The sequence below is a fragment of the Hemiscyllium ocellatum genome, chromosome 16 (assembly GCF_020745735.1).
Source record: "Hemiscyllium ocellatum isolate sHemOce1 chromosome 16, sHemOce1.pat.X.cur, whole genome shotgun sequence".
Taxonomy (NCBI): domain Eukaryota; kingdom Metazoa; phylum Chordata; class Chondrichthyes; order Orectolobiformes; family Hemiscylliidae; genus Hemiscyllium; species Hemiscyllium ocellatum.
The window spans coordinates 26,683,921-26,705,593 of NC_083416.1; the positions used below are offsets into that span (position 1 = coordinate 26,683,921).

Consider the following 21,673-nt stretch of genomic DNA (forward strand, 5'->3'; position numbering starts at 1 on the left):
ATATCTTTGTGAATCTTTTCTGAACCCTTTCAAGCTTCACAACATCTTTCCGATAGGAAGGAGACCAGAATTGCACTCATTAGTCCAATAGTGGCCTAACCAATGTCCTGTACAGTCGCAACATGACCTCCCGACTCCTGTACTCAATACTCTGACCAATAAAGGAAAGCATACCAAATGCCTTCTTCAATATCCTTTCTACCTGTGACTCCACTTTCAAGGAGCTATGAACCTGCACTCAAGGGTCTCTTTGTTCAGCAACACTCCACAGGACCTTGCCATTAAGTGCATAAGTCCTGCTAAGATTTGCTTTCCCAAAATGCAGCACCTCGCATTTATCTGAATTAAACACCATCTGTCACTTCTCTGCCCATTGGCCCACCTAGCAAGATCCTGTTGTAATCTGAGGTAACCCTCTTCACTGTCCACTACACCTCCAATTTTGGTGTCATCTGCAAACTTACTAACTGTACCTCTTACGCTCGCATCTAAATCATTTACGTAAATGTCAAGAAGTAGAGGACTCAGCACTCTACTGGTCACAGGCCTCCAGTCTGAAAAACAGCCCTCCACCACGACCCTCTGTCTTCTACCCTTGAGCCAGTTCTGTATCCAAATGGCTAGTTCTCCTCGTATTCCATGAGATCTAACCTTGCTAATCAGTCTCCCATGGGGAACCTTGTCGAACGCCTCACTGAAGTTCATATAGATCACATTTACTGCTCTGCTCTCATCAATCCTTTGTTACTTCTTCAAAAAAACTCAAGTTTGAGAGACAGGATTTCGCACACATAAAGCCATGTTTATCACTAATCAGTCCTTGTCTTTCCAAATACATGTACATCCTGTCCCTCAGGATTCCCTCCAACAACTTTCCCACCACTGACATCAGGTCACTGGTCTATAGTTCCCTGGCTTGTCCTTACCACCCTTCTTAAACAGTGGCACCACATTAGCCAACCTCCAGTCTTCCAATACCTCACCTGTGACTATCATGCTACAAGTATCTCAGCAAGAGGCCCGGAGACAGGGAATTGGAGAAACAGATGTTAGTTACTGCCCCGCAGAGTGAGGAATCAAATCTACATGTTATGGTGGCACAGACTTGATGGATTGAATGGCCTACTTCTGCTCGTGTCTTATGGTCTTAACCGCTTTGTTTTCATAAGCACAATAACATCCATGTTCTTATTCCAGTCACAAAATGTACTCTTAGCAACAGTAATCAAGAGTGCTATTCATGTCAGGAGCACATGGCCATGCTTCCTAAATTTATTTCTATTTAATTTTAATTCCACAATACTTAACATTCATCTAAAGACAATCACAATACTGTTGCAATAGTTCAGCTGTGGCATGAGGTTTCAGTTTCCTTTTACATACCTGAAACAAACTGTCAGAGAGATCCACAATCTTAAATCGGATGTCATGTTCATACTGCTTAACAGCAAAATCACAAATACATTTTTAGATTACTATCGTTCCTTAATTAAATCAAATTGTTCCATAATCCAAAAACTGGATCCTTGCTAAATTTAATGTGTAAGTGCTTTAGAGAGAGAAAAAAAAGAGGTATAGCCATAACTAGAGCTTTTCATCAATTATTTATTGTCATCAGATTTTGATTCAATTTTGATTTTAGTAAAAGAACGGAAGGCAAGAAATACAAAAGCAGTGTATAAATGCTCCAACTAGATCTGCATACTCACATTGCAGGAGACAGATCAATATAAAAATAAGACCCCAGTAAATAAACACTTGTTTGACAAAATATATTATTTTCTCAGTGCTACATTCTGACGATTTCTCTTTACATATTAGTATAAATGTAATAAAAAATGTCCAATTCTTCAGGTGTATAACATATAAGCAGAGTCAAGCTTCCAATATATTGCAAAATATTTACACATTAGTTTTATTACTTCAAACTCTAAGCATCAATACCAATTGCTGAATTATAAACCAGAATGCAAAACATCCACCACTGCTGAATGCCATTTGCAAAGGTTGCATCTACGAAAGCCGCTTACATGCAAAGGAAATGAATCGATTGCAGCGATTTTAAAGGTATCTTCTTTCTCTATAAAGAGAGGGATTATATAAAACATGAAAAGATCCACAGTGCAGATACAAATACTTTCATAGGTAAAAATACAATTGCTGGCTACTAATTCCAATTATCATCTTTTGAAAAAGAAATGCTGACTGGCAAAATGAGACCCACAATTATTCCTTCTGCTTCCAAAACAGCAATGACTAAAGGCTTCAAATACTTGCCCCATAAACTTACTCAAATTGATAGATTCTCTCCTGTTGTTTGAAAAATAATGCCATTTCTATTCCAGAAGTGCCAGTGGAATACTGAATTATATTAAAGGTCAATGCTTCATAAAAGCATTAAGTTAAGCACTTGGCTTTTACTCTAATGGACTCAGCCATGGAAGACAATTGGCAACGTTAGAACATACTGTACTGGTCTCCCATGAATTACATATTTATACAAAATTCAAAGAAGTGGTTCTGCTCATTACTTTCGGTTAATAAGTTACATTACTTTGCATAATTCCCCAGATATCTTGCATAGTCACATTTTGCATGGAAAATTCCACATCTAATAACTTTAAAATTTGAAGATTGGCCGGAAAAGGTTGGATTATCAACTCTGCCTCTAAAGAAGCTTTTCATACTCAACATTTCTCTTGGCATGAAATGTCTGAATTATACAAAATGGTTCAACTGTCTCTCACATTTGTGGATGTCATTGTTGCTAAGTGAGCACACAAACCATTTTAAGTGTATGTTCTGACAGAACATGCGTTATGGTCACATCCTGATATTTCTGGGAAAGTTCAAACGGAAATAAAATGCTGTGGTCCAAAGCACTGCTATTTTTGCTTTGAGGTCACATGGCACAGTTTGTATTTCCTTTACTCTACCACATATCCTCACCTTAAAAGCAAAATTACAGTCCAGATATCCTGACAAAAAAAATAAAAATATCAAGATATTACATAATGGTGGCCCATAAAGGTGTTATGGAGTTAATGATACATGGTCAGTTGAGCAAAAGCTTGATCAAAGATATGGGTTCCAAAAGGTACTGCCTCGTAAACATTTCCCCCACAGTGACCCCCATTACAAGGTTTGAAAATGCTTGAGAACCTCCGTGAACAGAGAGATAATAAAGGCCTGTTAAAGCAAACGCAGCTGTTGAAACTTGGTCAAACCCCGTGGCAGTCATTACTGCCTTGGATCTAGTGACCCAACTTGGGGTCCTAACCACTCTTTTCAACAGAGTTTCCCAAAGTAATGTTGTACAGGAGAATGAATTGTGGAGAGGTTTAAAAAGAAAATAAAAAGCATTAGGACCTAGATAGCTTAGGGCACGCTTTTCAAATCAAAAATCCATAAAAACAGGGAATTTGCAAGAGACCAGGGATAGACAAGTGCAAATATTTGGAAGAGATGATGTGGGAGGGAGGGGGACATAGGAGGGTGAGAATGAAACTTCCAAGTAGTGATGTTCCCACTGCTATCCTGGTTCTTGCAGTTGGCAATTAAGGATATGAAAGATGCCATCTAAAGGAGCTTTAATGAATTTTTGCAGTGTGCCTTCTACATGGTACTCTCAGCTGCTACTGAGTACATAGAACATAGAAAAATACAGCGCAGTACAGGCCCTTCGGCCCTCAATGTTGTGCCAATCCAAGCCCACCATCCTCCATATGTCTATCCAATGCCCGTTTAAATGCCCATAAAGAGGGAGAGGTTCACCACTGCTACTGGCAGGGCATTCCATGAACTCACGACTCGCTGAGTAAAGAATCTACCCCTAACATCTGTCCTATACCTACCACCCCTTAATTTAAAGCTATGCCCCCTCATAATATCTGACTCTATACGTGGAAAAAGGTTCTCATGGTCAACCCTATCTAAACCCCTAATCATCTTGTACACCTGTATCAAGTCACCCCTAAACCTTCTGTTCTCCAATGAAAACAGCCCCAAGTGCCTCAGCCTTTCCTCATACGATCTTCCTACCATACCAGGCAACATCCTGGTAAGCCTCCTCTGCAGTATGAGTGGTGCAGTGTGGATGATCATGGATATTTAGGTATTTTCTTACAACGGAGATGTTATTACACACCTCTAGAGCAGAAATGATTGGGTCCCAGCTCCAAAATAGTGAGGGGTACCATCTATGCATAACAAAAACCATTTATGGATCTTGCATCCAGGTGCAAATGCACATCCCACCAACTCCACTCCATTTTGAAGTTCAAATAGTAGTTTATAGTATAACCATTTACAAAACCTGACATTACATACCAGAATAAAACTTTGGGATTAATTGTCCAACCACAGTCAAATATACTCTTGCAATTGGCTACTGGTGTGACCATCTTGCACCTTCTCCACAGTAAAACAACTGGGGACCCTCTTTAAGCAAGTTATCAAGACTTGTTATTCATCAGTATTCAAAGTTTTTCAATTTAAAATATCTAAAATCTTAGGCTAGTTTCATCCAAATACAAAAAAAATACAAATGCCAAGGTCACTCAGCTCAGATAAACTAGTACTATACATGCTTAAAAATCTACATCTAAAAGCATAGAACTAGGAAATAAAGTTGCATTCTGTATAAAGCAGTTCCTCAAGAGCTCACCTGATCAAAGATATTCAAGGCCATTGGTAACGCAAGTACCAGATTGTTTCATTTTTCAACTGTGGACCAAACAGGGGGTTTAATTGGGACAGGATTGCAATCAGCCAGCTGCAAAATCAAAAATGAAAACAATTTATCAGCCACATTTTAAAAGGAATATTTTCAAGCTATATGAAAAAGATCACCTACTTTAACAATGCAAATGACAGAATTGTTTATAATAAAGGTCATTCCAGGTTAGCTTCAGATACATACTGAAGGTTCTTATTGCGCAGTAGTGTTTATACCTTTGATGAAATGACCTGGGATTCAAGTCCTTCCTGTTCCAGGTTGTGTAATAACATCCAAACAAGTTGATTAGAAAATATTACTTTAACATTTTAATATTGTTTAACTAAAGATTTGAGATGGCCCAGGGAATCCCTTGTGGACTCAGACCTGTAAAGCTTCTCTCAGTTCTTCCCGGAGATCGCACTCTTTGCAAGTCTGGAATAAAAACCTCTTACAGACAGTTCAGTTTAATTTTAGGCATCCCCTTTATTCACTAATAGCATCACTGTTACAACATAACACTGATACCTATAAGCTAAACTAACTAGGTTCAAGTGCCCCAGCAGGCTACTCTGATGTACTGATACAACATGGCTTCCTTTATACAAAAGTTTGAAAAAAATGCATGTTCTTAATTATACAGATAACAATGAAAGACAATTCATAAAGAAGAAAAGTTAATTGACAGATCTGTGCGCACTTGACTGATCACTTCTACAGGCCTTGAGCTATCCATCAGGTGGGAAAAACAAATCCAGCCGAGTTTGACGTCTGTTGTCAAGATAAGTTCCTGTAAAGAAGCACTAGTCTAAATTAAGTGGGAGATGTCATAAGGTAACCTTGCACAGCTCGCATGTCTGATATCATTGTTTTATGAAATGGCTTCTTCGCAAGGTCGTCAAACTTTTGACCATAAAATGGCTTCCCGACAGATTGTGTCAGAATCTCTTCAATGTTAGGTTTAGAATAATTTAAATTCAAATAAGACATAAGATCTGATTTGTTGGAATCGACAGTGAGACAGTAAAGGTCTGTAGAGTGATCTGCAAGAACAGCAAGTTAGTTAAGGCTTCATCAACATTACCTTTCACAGAGTTTGTATTTAACAACCAGTAATGGCTACTCGATATCATCATAAAGTCCCAAAATGCAATTAAATTCAATCCATAGCAGGTAAGCACTAAGTTAATTTGCTATTAGCTCCAACAGCCATCGGCACTAAAATGGTCTCTCTCTCGCGTGTCCTTTTGAACTCTCAATTCAGGGTTTTGTAACAGCAAAGCTTTTTTTCCCTCTGTATCTACCCCACTTGCAAGGGGTAATAAGAATCATTATAATTAACAGCATCTGACCGTTAATTACAAAGCTTTTGATCGTACAGAGTTCCATTTCAGGGTCAGAATCAAACACTGTCACATTAATTTCACAAGGGAACAACTGAATGTTATCACTTGGTGTCCTGTCTACAGTACAAAACTCATGTAGTTATACTATCTTTTGGTTACAAGATTCCAAATAGTTAAAAGATACCAGACAACGTACATTTCTATTATTCAGTACTGCAATACAATGAAATGAAATCAAAACACTTGATGACATATTGCTGGTAACAAATTGTGAAAAACCAGATGTTACAAGTGGTAAAGGTTAAGGTGAAGGGTAATGCTCAGAACCTTAGGGTACTCCAGAGTCAGAGTCACAGTCTGAAAGCACAGTCCAAACTGATCCATGCCAAGCAAAATGTCCATCCACACTAACCCCATTACCCTGCATTTGGCCCATATCCTTCTAATCATTTCCTATCCATGTATTTGTCCTAGTGCCTTTTAAATGATTGTTCACGTATCCGACTCAACCACTTCCACCTGCAGGTCTTTCCAGGTGTACCGACCTCTGCATAAAAAAAAAGTTGCCCCTCTGGTTCCCTTTTATTAGATTAGATTACATAACATACAGTGTGGAAACAGGCCCTTCGGCCCAACAAGTCCACACCGACCCGCCGAAGCGCACCCACCCAGACCCATTCACTTATATTTACCCCTGAACCTAACACTACGGGCAATTTAGCGTGGCCGATTCACCTAACCTGACCACTTTTGGACTGTGGGAGGAAACCCATGCAGACACGGGGAGAATGTGCAAACTTCTTTCCCCTCTGACCTTAAACTAATGCCCTCTTATCGTTAGTTCCCCAACCATGGGAAAAAGGCTGAGGGCTTTCATCCTAGATTAGATTACTTAGTGTGGAAACAGGCCCTTCGGCCCAACAAGTCCACACCGACCCGCCGAAGCGCAACCCACCCATACCCCTACATTTACCCCTGCCCCTAACACTATGGGCAATTTAGCATGGCCAATTCACCTGACCCGCACATCTTTGGACTGTGGGAGGAAACCGGAGCACCCGGAGGAAACCCACGCAGACACGGGGAGAACGTGCAAACTCCACACAGTCAGTTGCCTGAGGTGGGAATTGAACCCAGGTCTCTGGCACTGTGAGGCAGCAGTGCTAACCACTGTGCCACCGTGCCGCCCGATCCTATCCATGTCTCTTATGATCTTATGATCTTATACACCTCCAGAAGGTTCCCCCCTCAGTCTCCTATGCTCTAAAGAAACAAGTCCTAGCTTGACCAATCTATCGCTGCAACGCAGACCATTGAATCCTGGCAACATCCTTGTAAATTTCTTCTGCACTCTTTGCAGTTTAATAACATGCTTCCTGTAGCAAGGTGACCAAAACTGAACATGATATTCCAAGTGCAATCTCACCAACATCCTGTACAACTGCAACATAACTTCCCAACTTTCATACTTAATGCCCTGACTGGTGACGGCCAGTGTGCCAAAAACCTTCTTCACTGCCCTGTCTACCTGTAACTTCACTTTCAGAGAATTGTGCACTGAAACCCCAGGTTGCTTCTATTCCAGGACACTCCTTAAGGCCCTAGCATTAACCATGAAACTCCTATCTTGATATGGCTTTCCAAAATGCAAGACCTCACATTTATTTGTATTGAACTCCATTTACCATTTCCCTACCCACTTCACCAAAGACATCTCTGAAATGACTGAGTACTCAGACCGCTTGGTACCACGGTAACCCACAAACCTACCACTCCAGTTCAACAGCGGCTGATGAACCTAAAAAGGACCCTAAAACAACCAGCAAAATGAACGTCATTTACAAAATACCCTGCAAGGACTGTAACAAACACTACATCAGACAAACAGGCAGAAAACTAGCCACCAGGATACACGAACACCAACTAGCCACCAAAAGACATGACCCACTATCACTAGCATCCTTACGTACAGATGAAGGAGGACACCACGTTGATGGGGACAACACAGCCATCTAAGGACAAGCTAAACAGACACACACACATGGGAATTCCTGGAGGCCTGGCATTCAAACCAGAAGTTCATCAATAAACACATCAATCTGGACCCCATTTACCATCGTCCGAGAAGAACCGGAAATATTATCACCCACCTGAACAGACCAAGAGACACAAATAGAAAGCAGGACATAACATCAGCGCTTCACCGGAGACTCTGATGTTACCTAGCATTATGATGAAACGTCTGAAAACAAGCCTTCCAGCTCAAGCGAGTAAGCTTACAACCTGAACCTCAAACAGAACTACAAATCTTCTCAAACTGGTTACATTGTCTTTCCAACTTGGTAATCTTTTCATCACCATGGTATAAAATCATCAAGTACAATTTAATATAGCAAATGCAATTCTAGTGCAGTGACACAATTGGCTGGTGTCAAATTCTTAAGCAAAAGCACAAAATTATCATTTTACTTTATTCCATAATTATTACATTGTATATATTATTCCATTTATTCTTCAACTTGCCTCAGTGATCATGATCAGTACTTAACTTTTAAAAACTTTCACTGCAAGAAAGGTCCCAGGTGTAAAAGAGTTAGATGAAAGTCAAATTTGATAGACCATGTTTACCACTACTGCAACAACTTTAGTATTTTTAAGACACGTACCACTGAAATTAAAGAAAATAGGAACATGCTTGACCTTAAATCACAAGCGCAGTCATTTGACCCTTCCTCTGATTCGTAGTGCAAAGCTGGAATCCAAATGAGTTTGGCAAAACAGGAATTCATTGATAAACAGGAGGAAGACTGCCCAGAATCTAGGAGATTTCTTAAATAATTGACAACCAGACTAATCCTAACCCTATCATAGGAATATTTATTGTTCAAGTTTTATAACAGCCACAGTCCATCAAGTAATCAACTGCTGTTTCTTTGCCACTTCCCATTTCACCATAAAGTGTTCTACTGTACAGGTCACCAACTTTTCCAAAAATACCTATGAAAAGATTTCACAATTGACCACACGAAGTAGATCATTGAGCTTAAAATACTTAGAATAGAACAACATTGAGCAGCCCTTATCTTTTCCATCTCCACTTAGCCCCAGCCCATGAACCAACTGTCACAACTTCAACAGCATACAATTTCAGGTATTGTTTACAAAGTGTGCTTTAGTAACTTTCAGAATAACTACAATACAACATTGTGTAGTGATGTCATGCTCACTAAATAGGTAAACAGATATTTTCTGCCATAATATTTGCAATTGTAAAATAATTCTTCAGAAATCCTGTGTATTAACAATGTTTTATTATGCCAAAAGCTTGATAAGTGCAAGCACAGGTTATGATAGATAAAATAATGAACAATAATTTATTTTAATCCACAACACCTTTTGTCTGCCTGTCCTGTATTGATTGGTCTATGCCAGTAAAGTGTTAAGGGGTTATTTGCTCTGCTGACCTTCAAGAAAGTGGGTGCCCCAGGGGTAGGGTAGTATGTTTCAGTCTTGCAGGTAGAATGTAAAAAATTTACATAGTCACCTTCTGCTATTTGAAGTAAATTTGCATTCTGAGGAGGAGATAATTAGGAAGAACATTGCGGTTAAAATTCGGAACTCTGCAGTTAAAAAAAGCGATTTACACCAGATCTTGCCATTAAGGAATGATCTACATCACATTATTTTTTGAAATAATCAAATCATTACATTGTTTCTTGAGTGGCATGTGACTATGAGGAAGTGGCTGGGAGTTGTCTTGTGGGCATTACTAACTGATGTGAAATCTTGTAGAAAAGAACTACTGGTCCCTTTGTTGAGAGAGCTTTGCTTGACACGCTTGATCCTCCGAAAGCTTATAGTTGCTTAATAAATTTTGGCTGTTCACAGAAGTTGGCACATTGAATATCATTTGATGCAACTACAAAGTGTCAAAGAGTGGACAAAATCCTGACAGATGGAATTAAAGTAGCCAAGTGAGAGGTCATGTACCTCAGAAGAATCAAAAGACAGGCTATTATTTGACTAGTGATACTCCCAAATCATGCAGCACTGAACGAACAGGGTGCTGTCAGGCATGGAGCATCTGCTAACATGCAAGTGCTGAAGGCAACAAATGAAAAAGCATTTTTTTTACGGGACGGGGGTGGGGGGAGAAGCGTGGTTTTCTATTGGACTTCAAGATTTGGGAAGTCTCGTTACAACTGCCACACCCTAGAGAAGAGCACGGTTTTGGTCCCCGTACTGAAAAATGATATGCTAGCATTGAAAGCAGTTAAAAAAGGCATTCACTTGGCTGATTCCCGTTTCACTTATCAAGAACTATTAAACAAGTCTTTATTCGTTAGAAATTTAGAAAGAAAAGAAAGATGATGTTACTTTGAAACATACAGTTCTGAGGACGACAAAGCCACTCGTGAGGCACATTTCAAACTAGAGGACATTATTGCAGAATAAGGATTACTCAAGTTAAACTGAGGTGTGAAGGCCTTTCTTCTCTCAAGATAGTGAAGGCCTGGAATTCACTGTCTCAAGTGTAGCAGCTAGGAAGTATTTAAAGAAGTATACAGATTTTTGAAATCCAGGAGTTGAGGCCAATGAGAAGAACTGAGGATTGAGATTGGGATTGGTCACAATGTTGTAGAAGAGTGAGACAAGTTTGAGTGCTGAAAGGAGAATCAGGCCAATTTCTCATGTTCATCTGGAGGCACAAGGAAAGGGATAGAGCAAGTGATGCATTTATAATGGCCGGTTAGAGGTGTTAACAATGCAGGTGAGACTGGTGAGAGAAAAAAAACAGGTGGGGCCAAAGTTACTGCTGAAGATGTTGTTTCCATCTGCAGAGGAAAGATGCAGATGGCATGACAGAAGAGGTCATTAGATAATGCAATTGATAAGACTGGGACAATGACTTTATATACTTATTGTGTGCTACAAAATACAATGGATTTTAAATAAAAACTTTTAGAAAGATTATTAGGTGAATTAAACTAGATTGTAATAGATGACAGCATCTATTATCTATTAATTGTAAGAGATGATACTAGTGCATTACCATGAAAGTCCATGTCAGAGAAATTTGCCCAATAGGTTAGAGATCACAAAACACAGCTCGTGAAATTGACACAGTTTATTGCAAGCGATAATCGCTGGAAGAGAAACGGACTAGGCTGACACAGAACTGACAGTCTGTACAGGTAGATCAGAATTTCTCTTCACAGAACTAAGGATGAGACTAGTTTTTATTATAATGCTGCACAATAAGGCTGATTAAGAAATGGGGAAAATACAATGTATCTGAAAGTGGAGTAATTTAGTTAAAAGGATGCTAGTTGGAAAAAAGTTCTCAGGTGAATGAACCTGATTCACACAATGCAACATCCTGACAGTATCGATGGTTCCATTCCTTGTCACAGGTAGGTGTTAATGTCTCCTCTGAAGTGGTGCAGTGCTTCCACTGTCTTGTTCTGGGAGCATGTCCTTGCTGTTGCCTCTCTGTCTGACCTGCTCTTTGCGTAGCTTTGGTATTGCTGGGTTGTGAAAATGCCTTTGGGGCTTTGAGATATCTGTAGCGCTCTGTCAGTGTTAGTGTCAGCTTAAAGTGTATTCCCCTGTCTGCATGGGCTGTCTGGTTTGACTTGTGAGCCTGCATAGGCTTTCTGGGTGTTTTTTGGTACTGTTGGCCAATTTTGCTTTTGTGGGCCTATTCTCAGTTGGCAGGGTGGCAGATCGTTTCTCAGTCTACATAACATAACTCCAATGAATACGCTACCACATAGACTCAAGACTGGAATTCTAAACAAGGACTGTATAAATAGAACAAGATTAGTCGTTAGGAATATGCCTTTGATGATATAATGCTAAATTAATAACAGGATCTGAGAAATGTCATAATCGTTCCTCAATTAGCATTGAGCCTCAAATACAAACACCTAACTAAGACAACAGTCCTCAATTAGATTCAAATCTCAATAAAACCACAGATGTTTGTTTTTTAAAATACTCAAGTCCATTTCATGCACACTTCTGATTCCGTTAAAGTTGTTGGTGAAAGAATTAGAAACCCTATATTTACTATGGTCCTGCTGTAATACAAGCTAACAACTTTTTGCTGTCTGTTAGTGCTCGTTAACAAAGGTGTACATGAAACCAAAGGCCTTCTGGAGGAAAAGGGGAGTGATATTTTATCTGCAAGATGAGTCCAAGCAAGAAAACAGAAAGCAGTTGACAAGATCAGCTTTTAGTTATGTGCTGAGTGGGAAGGTCAGAAGAACGGAGCAGTTGATATCTCAGTCTGGAGATAAGCCTTTTTAAAAAGGCACCAAATAGGACAAAAGATAACTGTGGACTCATGCAAGGAAGACTTATGCTTTGAACAGGCAAAGTACCAACAGGAGAACAGATTAGTGTTAGGAGAGTTTACATAACAACAAACAAAAAGTGCACAATTGGCTCGTCATAGATGGTTAAAATGGTGGAGAAAATAAAAGGACATGGCGGCCTGGATCTAGGGCAGAGGCAAAACATGCACATAAATATATGAGAGAGAGAGGGAGAGGGAGAGAAAATTCAGGTTACACAGGCATGTCAATTAGATGACACATTCATACTAAATTGTGAATAAAAACGATAATACTATGAGAAAGGGTGCTAATGTTGCACTCCTTCAGTCCTGAACTAAATGTGTGAACATTGAATTGACTGTGAACCACGACCAATTATTATATTAGACCTTAAACTAATTAGCTGCTGTGCGATCAAAATCACTCAGCTGTATTTTACAACCATTAACTCTCCATCATAATTCACTTATTAACATTTGTTCAAATACCCATATGAGGAAAAAGTATCTATCCTTTCAAATAATCTTTTGATAGCCACAATTCATCCATGATTGCAGTCACAACCCAGATGATACTATTTTTACATCTATTTTTGAAATCTATTGCAGATTTATCAATCATACTGACAAATACAGTATACAGTTTAGAAAAAGGGACACAGAAAATTCAATGCTACAAACGTGACCTGTGGCATCCGAGGAATAAACAGTTAACACATTCATTATATTTGAATTCTAGCACATCTTGATAAGTGATTGACAGATTATGGTCACAACCAAAAAAACTAAATTCAGGACCATTGACCAATTCATATCCGTAGAGCTTCATGTCACTATGGTAAACAGGAAGTTTGATGCTTAAATCCCATTAACATACTACAGGTGTGGTTAAAAGTACTTTGAAATGGGCCAAGAATCTCAAAGTAATTTCTGCAGAACCAATGAAAACAGCATACCAGTGAAAATAATGTTTATGCATCATAGACCATTGATAAATATTTTCATAAAACTTGAATAATTTGTTTTTGATATAAGCAATAAATGTCAACCACTGTAGCAGCTACTGTCCAACAAATCAACCATTTTCAACCAGAGGAAATGCATACATATCAATTGTTTAGGAATTTATTTTTAGCCTTTTAGAAAAAGGCTTCAGTAGTATAAACAGAACAGCAAAAAAAATAAGAAAAGGCCAGAAAGAGAAACAATTGGAGAAAAAAAAAGTCAAGAGAATAGTAAAGATAGAGATTTCATATCCTTATTAAAAGAAAAATTCAAGTCTTTCACAACCAAAAGAATTCTAAAATGAAATGATCAGATACACATGACACGCTAAAACTACAGACATTTGGTTATCTATAAACACCAGAATGCTTCAGTGATCAAGAGGAATGAGATTGCAAATTTTGTTAAACCTGCATTGTCCTTAGCTTAACAAAATGAACAAAGTACAAGTGTTGACTAGCTGAATAAAACAAAATCAATGATAAGAAAATATCCTTGACTGAACCTTTCAGTGGAGATGACCAGGGCACAATACATTAAGAGTGCCATAGCCATAGAACAAGACACTTTCCTCAGGAAACAAATCTTGCAGTCAATGCTGAAAAGTGGTTATTCAGCCTAAGGCATTAAAAGAAATTTAACATGGACCAAGTAGCTACAAACATTAACAGCAAATCAACTGTTCAGCCTGAGCATCTTATGACTCCACAGAATGGAAGAAAGTTCAAGTAATTAATCTCTATTGCCACTTGTAGACAGTCTCTCTTTATGTAACCGGAGTGCACAGGCCTATTGCAGACCTCAAGTACATTCAAAAAAGGACACATGGGTTAGTTGAACCAATGGATTTGACTTCACATTCAAAAAGTCAAAACTCCCAGAGATAAGAACATTAGAAAGAGTAAGTTGAAAATGCGTTGCTGGTTAAAGCACAGCAGGTCAGGCAGCATCCAAGGAATAGGAAATTCGACGTTTCGGGCATAAGCCCTTCATCAGGAATCATTAGAAAGAGTAAGTCATGCAGCCTCTCACGCTTGCCCTGCCATTCATCATAGCTGATCTGCCCCTCGCCTCAATTTTCTTTCATGCCATCTCAACGTAAGCATGAACTCTGATATTTCAAAACTCTGATCACTTTTTAAAAGACTCCCAGGAATCTAGCCTCCACAACCCCAGAATTCCAGACATTCGAACCTCTTGAAGAATAAATTCCTTGCTATCCATTATAAATGAAAGTTTCTTTATTCTGTAACTATATCCTCCAGTTCAAGATTCTTCCACTAGTGGAAATATCTTGTCAACATCTTGCAAGTTTCAAATGTCGAGATACATTGCTTTTCCAGGCTGAGAGTTAGACTGAGCATTTTGACCACTCAAATGTACACATGCTGGCAATATCACATATGCAAGGATACTTTCTCTGCAAAAAAAAAAGCCTAAAGTTCATCAGAAAATGGCTTTGACAGTTGACTGGTCAGCCAATCAGCATTTCTTTCCTCCAGCAGTATAAACTGCCAAATAGTTTGAAACTTGGCATTCTTGAGAGAGTGTCCTGATTAGAGCTGAAAATGTGTTGCTGGAAAAGCGCAGGTCAGGCAGCATCCAAGGAACAGGAGATTCGACGTTTCAGGCATAAACCCTTCTTCCTGATGAAGGGCTTATGCCCGAAATGTCGAATCTCCTGTTCCTTGGATGCTGCCTGACCTGCTGCGCTTTTCCAGCAACACATGTTCAGCTCTGATCTCCAGCATCTGCAGACCTCACTTTCTCCTCCAGTGTCCTGATTATTGCAAGACAAATTTCAACAAATCTCTTTTCAGCAATAGTTTGGTTTGCTGATATTGTTAATAAATTTTATTTTAATACTACAATCAGCAAATTTCAAGCAACAAAGCAGAAGTCTATTGACCAATTCAAATTAATTAGCTGGGTTGCACAAAAGTGCCACAGCAAAGTCACTTTGTGCAGCGCAACAACAGAAGCAGTAGCTAATATAAAATAACGTGACAAAAGGGAGACTCCTGACAATTATTTGAAGTCCAATTGATTTTATCATTGTCCATACAGTCCAATCGGAGAGACTACTAAATCTACTTCCCTTATTCTTAACCTTGATTCAGATAGGTTAATAAACATGTGATGAAAATATAGAATCAGCTACCTGAGGTAAGCACATAAATACACCTATGTTATAAGTGGAAGCTAGACAAGCACGAAGGAGGGGATGGAGGAAAAGAGATGGCAATGAGGAAACATGAAATAGGTTTGAATGTGGTATAAACATCAGCCTTGAATGGTTGAGATAAATGGCTGGTCACCATGTTACTGCAATACTGAATAAGGTTCATAGGAGTGTTCTCAGACAATGTTATGGTTCCTGTCCTCCTTGACAGAGGTAATCATAATGGAAACAAACTAAAATTTAATCAATAAAAGATAAAGAATCTTGATCTTTGCATCATGTGATAAATAATTCAAACTTTGTCATCTTTGATACAATAATCTCAAATAAACCACTGGTATTCTTTCCTTCAAAACCTATTTAATCTGCTTCATCTATATTAACAATTATCTTCAGTCCGCTTAGTACTACTACTTTTAAGAAACTGAACCAGAGGATCTGCAAAGTTGAAAATTTAACAGTTACAACATGGGGTTCAAGCCAGGCAGCTAACTGATCCAATAGTTTTGGATAAACAATATTTGAACACAATGACAAAGCAAAGCTTCAGGAAACTTAAATCATACAATACAAATACTATCCATGAAAATAAAACACTACAAAGTGGTAAATGCAAAGACTTAGACAGTAGATTCTAAAGAATTGTTCTAGATTGAGACCAGAGAAAAAAAAACATTTGCTCCCCAGCCTCAGGCAACATTTTGCAAACTAATATGATTCTTGCTGGTGGAGAAGTCAAATCTCAGAAGAAAACATCGCTTGATAGATCATATTATTGCAGTTGATTACCATGGTGGTTAGTTCACAGAAACATGCAACAGAGAACGAAGATATTTTTTAATTGAAGAGTGAGTTTAATGCATTAGAACAAGCTGTATCTATGACAGATAAAAAGTTCTTAAACAGCAAGACAAATTTTCAAACGATCTTTTTACAGATAGTCAACTCAAGAAAATTTCACTCCGTATTCAGTATTTAGATAACCCAAGTCCTCCAATTCCTTTTACTTGTGAAAAGGTGCCCATAAACATTTTCAGTTCGAAGAAAATTTCTGTCGAAACTAACTTGGAAGTTCACATGAAGACACTTTGGTTAGGGTGACTGGCTCCCTTAAACAAACACACGATGTTCCTGCTAGGAGAAGCTCTTCTCCCTTCTGAACAAAAACCTTGAATCTTCTTTTCTGAAGTCAAAACTGAACTGTGGTTTTACAGCGTTTTGTAAACTCAGCAACAAACTCTCAGTCCATTAATGCCAGAAGGCTTCGCCAAAGAATTTGACAGCAGTCACATGTCTTCTTGAATTGATGCACTTTGGACACTTTCAACTGACTTTTTAATCTGTTTAAAACAATGACCTTTGCAAATCTGACCTACATCCTTCTGCTTCTATTTTGAAATCCAGAATTGAAATTATTGACAGATAATACATCTTTTTGGAGCTTGGGGTGGAGGAAAAGAAAACAGATTCTGTAGCCACTATTGTTGCTTCCATTTCATTCTTTGCTAGTCCATTGGTTTACTTGGATTTACTGTTTCTATCAAAAAAGGCTTTCCTGTTTTAACTACAATTTAGTTAACTACTTGTATGCAAGGTAAATACTTTCATAAACAGAAAATATGCGAACACTTTCATTTTCAAAGTACATCCCATTGACCATTTTGTATTTCATAGTGCCATCTGCTGTTTTTTTTCCCAATGCTGTAAATTGCAGATCTAAAAATAATCAATCCAGTTAGTCAAGTCTATAAATATAGATGCTAAAATAACTGAATTTTGAGGAGAAAGTGAGGACTGCAGATGCTGGAGATCAGAGCTGAAAATGTGTTGCTGGAAAAGCGCAGGTCAGGCAGCATCCAAGGAACAGGAGAATCGACGTTTCGGGCATGAGCCCTCCTTCAGGAATTTGTAACTGAATTTTGAGCAAGTGACTATTGTGGAGTTACATTTGACTATGGCGGATTACCAGATAGATTATTGAAAGACTAAAGTAATGAGAAATAATCCAAGCTCTTATCTTCATCTGATTTGATACACATTGCTCAATTTACATGACCGCAATAGTTTTTAGGAATGACCAAATGTCAAGGCGGCAATAGAGGGTTACACTTGAAATTGATTGCAAGAATCTGGAACAGGATACAGTTGGATTTGCATTCTGTAATAAAGCATTTATGCATTTTTTTCATGTATGAATGTAGTCTGGTAACAATTTCTACATTAGAGTTAATACTGAATTTTTACATAATTAACCTCTCCAATAGAAAGCCATCCACAAGGAACTTCTTGAATGAAAAAAATTTCATTGCATTCACCCCTTTCACTAATTCAAATAAACCAAAGAACCAATGCCTGAAAACAAAAAAAAATTGCTGGAAAAACTCAGCAGACCTGGCAGCATTTCAGCATCAGAATCTTACAGCAGGGAAACAGGCCCTTCGGCTCATGCCGACCAAAACATCCCTTTACGTTAACCCCATTTCCCTGCACTTGGCCCATATCCTACTAACCCTTTCACATCCAAATGCCTTTTATATGGACCTACCTCAACCATTTCCATATGTATATCACTAAAAACAAAAATTGCCCCTCAGGTTTCCTTTTATTCTTTCCCCTCTAACCTTAAACTGATGCCTTCTTTTCCACGATTCCCCAAACCTGGGAAAAAGACTGTCTGCATTCACCCTGTCCATGCCTCATGATCTGACACACCTCTAGAAGGTCCCTGCTCAGTCTCCTACCCTCTAAAGAAAAAAAAGAGTTCTAGTTTGTCCAACATCTCCCTGTAACTCAGTTTGCTGAATCCTGGCAACATCCTTGTAAATTTCTTCTGTACTCTGTCCAGTTTAATAACATCCTTCCTTTAGCAAGGTGACCAAAACTGAACACAATACTTCAAGTGCGGCCTCATCAACATCCTGTACAACTGCAACATAACTTCCCAACTTCTTTATTCAATGCCCAGACTGATAAAGGACAGCGTACCAAAAGTCTTCTTCACTGTCCTGTTTACCCATGATTCCATTTGCAGAGAACTGTGAACCTGAACTCCAAGATCCCTCTGTTCCACTACATGCCATTCACCATAAAACTCCCACCTTGATTGGACTTTCCAAAATGCAAGACCTCACACTTATTGATATTAAACTCCATTTGTCATTTCTTGGCCCACTTCCCCAGCTGATCAGCACCAACCCGTGGCACTGTACTAGTTACAGGCCTCCCATCTGACAAACATCCACTATTATCCTCTGCTTCCTACCATCAATCCAATTTGCCGACTCACCCTGGATTCCACGTGAGTCGCCAAGGAGCTTACCATGCGGAACCTTATCAAAGGCTTTACCAAAGTCCATACACACTACGTCTACCAGCCTGCCCTTATCAACCTTCCTGTTCCGAAGGAGGATCACTGGACCCAAAATGTAACCGTTTTCTCTCCACTGATGCTGCCAGATCTGCCAAGCTTTTCCAGCAGTGCACGTTTTTGGCATTAATTCAATTGTTTCCACTGACAACATACCCTGTCTTAATAACTGTACAGACAGGATCAGAACCACCTTATACAATTCAGTTCAGATACATTCTAGAAAGCAAATTCTAAGGTCAGCATTATTTGCTGGAGGAGAAAGTGAGGACTGCAGATGCTGGAGATCAGAGCTGAAAATGTGTTGCTGGAAAAGCGCAGCAGGTCAGGCAGCGTCCATGGAGCAGGAGAATCAATGTTTCGGACATAAGCCCTTTTTCAGCCCTTCTTCCTGAAGGGCTTATGCCCAAAACATAGATTCTCCTGCTCCTTGGATGCTGCCTGACCCGTGCTTTTACAGTAACACATTTTTTGCTGGAGTAAGAGAAAATATGCATAATCAATGTAGCATAAAAGAGTGCTTATAGCAGCTATCTTTTTTAGTTTGTAGCTTTTTTAAGCTTGTCACTTGTAATGTAAACCTCCAGAAGCAGCAAGTACCTTGACAGTCACATTATGAAACATTCTTCTGTAAAAATATCAGCATCAATATTCAAAATATTTTACCTTTCAAATTGCAAGAGGATTTACATGGGAAGTAATAGTGTGACCAATATAAAATTCAGGAAATGTGGTTTTAATTATGTTTTATCTGAAGAATATACTGCTGTTGTCTTTTTAGATAATGTGCTTTTGGCCTAAAAGCATGGGTTTCAAGGTCAAATAAAAATAACTAATTTTGAAACAAGATTAAATATATAAAAATTATTCAAACTGATGGTCCATTAATTTAAATTCAACATAGACCACAGTTTGGATAATGAATTTCTAAACCGGGATTGCTATCTTTAACACAATTAATTGGAAAGTAAAGTATCAGTCCATATTGTACTTGAAATAACCTTCAACAGGAAGCGATTTGTTTATACTCACAAAAGATAGCAGCAAACAGCACTTGTCACCAGCATAGTGTTAATAACACTGGAAAAAATAGAACATTGAAATACATGGTTCAGATTATTTTTGTTAAAATTAGCATTTCTTCCTCAAAACATTGACCAGTTTTCTCCAAAATTATGAAACTGATTGAAAGTAGTTAAACATTTCCATTCAGTACCTTTTACTCATAAAACCACATCAGTTTAAAGACAATGTTATTGTGTACACAAGGGTCATATAACACCCTTGTACCCTGAGATTAATCCCATTTTCCAAGATTAAATGAACACCAGTAGAAAATGTGGCGCACGTATTTCTATGCCAGAACTAATGCTTTGCTGTTCCATACAATTTTGTTTTTTTTCCCTCTACTAAATATGAACATTAGGGTGCACTTAGTTCAGCATTACACAAATTGCAATATTTCCTCCAAAATGTGCAGTCAATTTTGTTTTTATCTTTGACCCCAGTAAACCACTAACCACATGTATATTGCAGCAATGCTACCGTAATTTGGAACAGTAATATTTAACACCAATAGTATCACACATGGTTTAACACAGACAAAAACAATTAACATTTTAAAGCAAAGTTACGGATTGTTTCAAACTCAATGAATGAAAACAAAACTATAATCAGAACACACCCCGAATCATTCTTCTAGAATTAAATAAACAACTTAGCATTTGTTTGTCATCCTTCAAAACGATTCCTGCCCTCTCTTGCACACCCACCTCCCTTATCATGGCTTAGTCCACTCACTTTCCATTCCGTGGTTTCCCATTTCTCTCCAAAACTTAACATTTACTATGGCCAAGGCAAACTACCTTCATCACCTACTTTTCACATACCGCACCAATGAGAGAATACAACAATTGACTCGCTACGCATGGCACTTTCTTAAATTAAACGCATTCTCAAACGTACAATATTACTAGCTACTTATCTCTTTTGCTCTCTCTTGCGTCAAAGGGGTCGCATTGTTGCCAGAAATGTCTCCTTGCCCCAGAACTGGACCATTCTCTTAATCCCTTTAATGGAGAAGCTTCTCTCCCACATCCACACTTCTACAGGACAGCGCCTCTCACCTACACCCCCAGCCCTTTAACAAAGTAGGCTTTACCTTCCTCCCCTTCACAAAGAGTAATCTACCGCCTGAGTCGGTGCCCCACCCCCACCAGCCTCACCCTCTATTCGGTCCTTTAGGGATGAACCAGGGCACAACACCGCCCACAACACCCCAGAAAACAGTCAGAACGATGATGGGCACCGTCAAACCACTGTAACCCATGGCGAAAATTCCAAATCGTCTCCCGGAAACCAGCCACGGGAAATGACATACACAACACCACCTCCTTCGGTCATGTGCCCGGTCCGTACCGGACATCACACTGAGCTTCTGACTGACTGCAGGCGACATCCAATCAGAAGCGTGAAAGGAGCCGGAAGGCCCGCTCCTCTCCGCTCCGTCGGCCCCGCCCCAATCTGACTGCTGGGGTGATGTCCTGTGACGGTTTGGGATCAGCCCTGACATTGGGAGTTGAGATGTGGTGCTGGAAAAGCACGGCAGGTCAGGCAGCATCCGATGAACAAGAGAGTCGATGTTTTGGACAAAAGCCCTTCATCAGGAATGAGGCTAAGAGCCTTGAGGGGTGGAGAGATAAAGGGAGGGGAAGGT

The 21,673-nt window shown here is 39.0% G+C and overlaps 1 protein-coding gene across 1 annotated transcript; it reads right to left on the bottom strand.

Moving 5' to 3' along the window:
• Positions 1-1,585: 1,585 nt before the first annotated feature.
• atp6v0e1 (ATPase H+ transporting V0 subunit e1) lies at positions 1,586-21,337 on the bottom strand. Its single transcript, XM_060836750.1, has 4 exons — positions 21,183-21,337; positions 19,990-20,037; positions 4,667-4,774; positions 1,586-2,080 (listed from the first exon to the last, which is right to left on the bottom strand). The coding sequence occupies exons 1-3, from the start codon at positions 21,284-21,286 to the stop codon at positions 4,681-4,683; spliced, it is 246 nt and encodes an 81-aa protein (XP_060692733.1). The 5' UTR covers positions 21,287-21,337; the 3' UTR covers positions 1,586-2,080; positions 4,667-4,680.
• Between the last annotated feature and the right edge of the window lie 336 nt (positions 21,338-21,673).

Bases quoted from the DNA above. Each gene is read 5' to 3' on its own strand.
- atp6v0e1 (XM_060836750.1), bottom strand. From the start codon at position 21,286: ATGGGTTACAGTGGTTTGACGGTGCCCATCATCGTTCTGACTGTTTTC. The intron at 20,038-21,182 runs GTGAGGCTGGTG...TATTTTTTCCAG, and splicing joins CCTAAAGGACCGAATAGAGG to TGTTATTAACACTATGCTGG. The intron at 4,775-19,989 runs GTGAGTATAAAC...TTGATTTTGCAG, and splicing joins GCTGTTTGCTGCTATCTTTT to CTGGCTGATTGCAATCCTGT.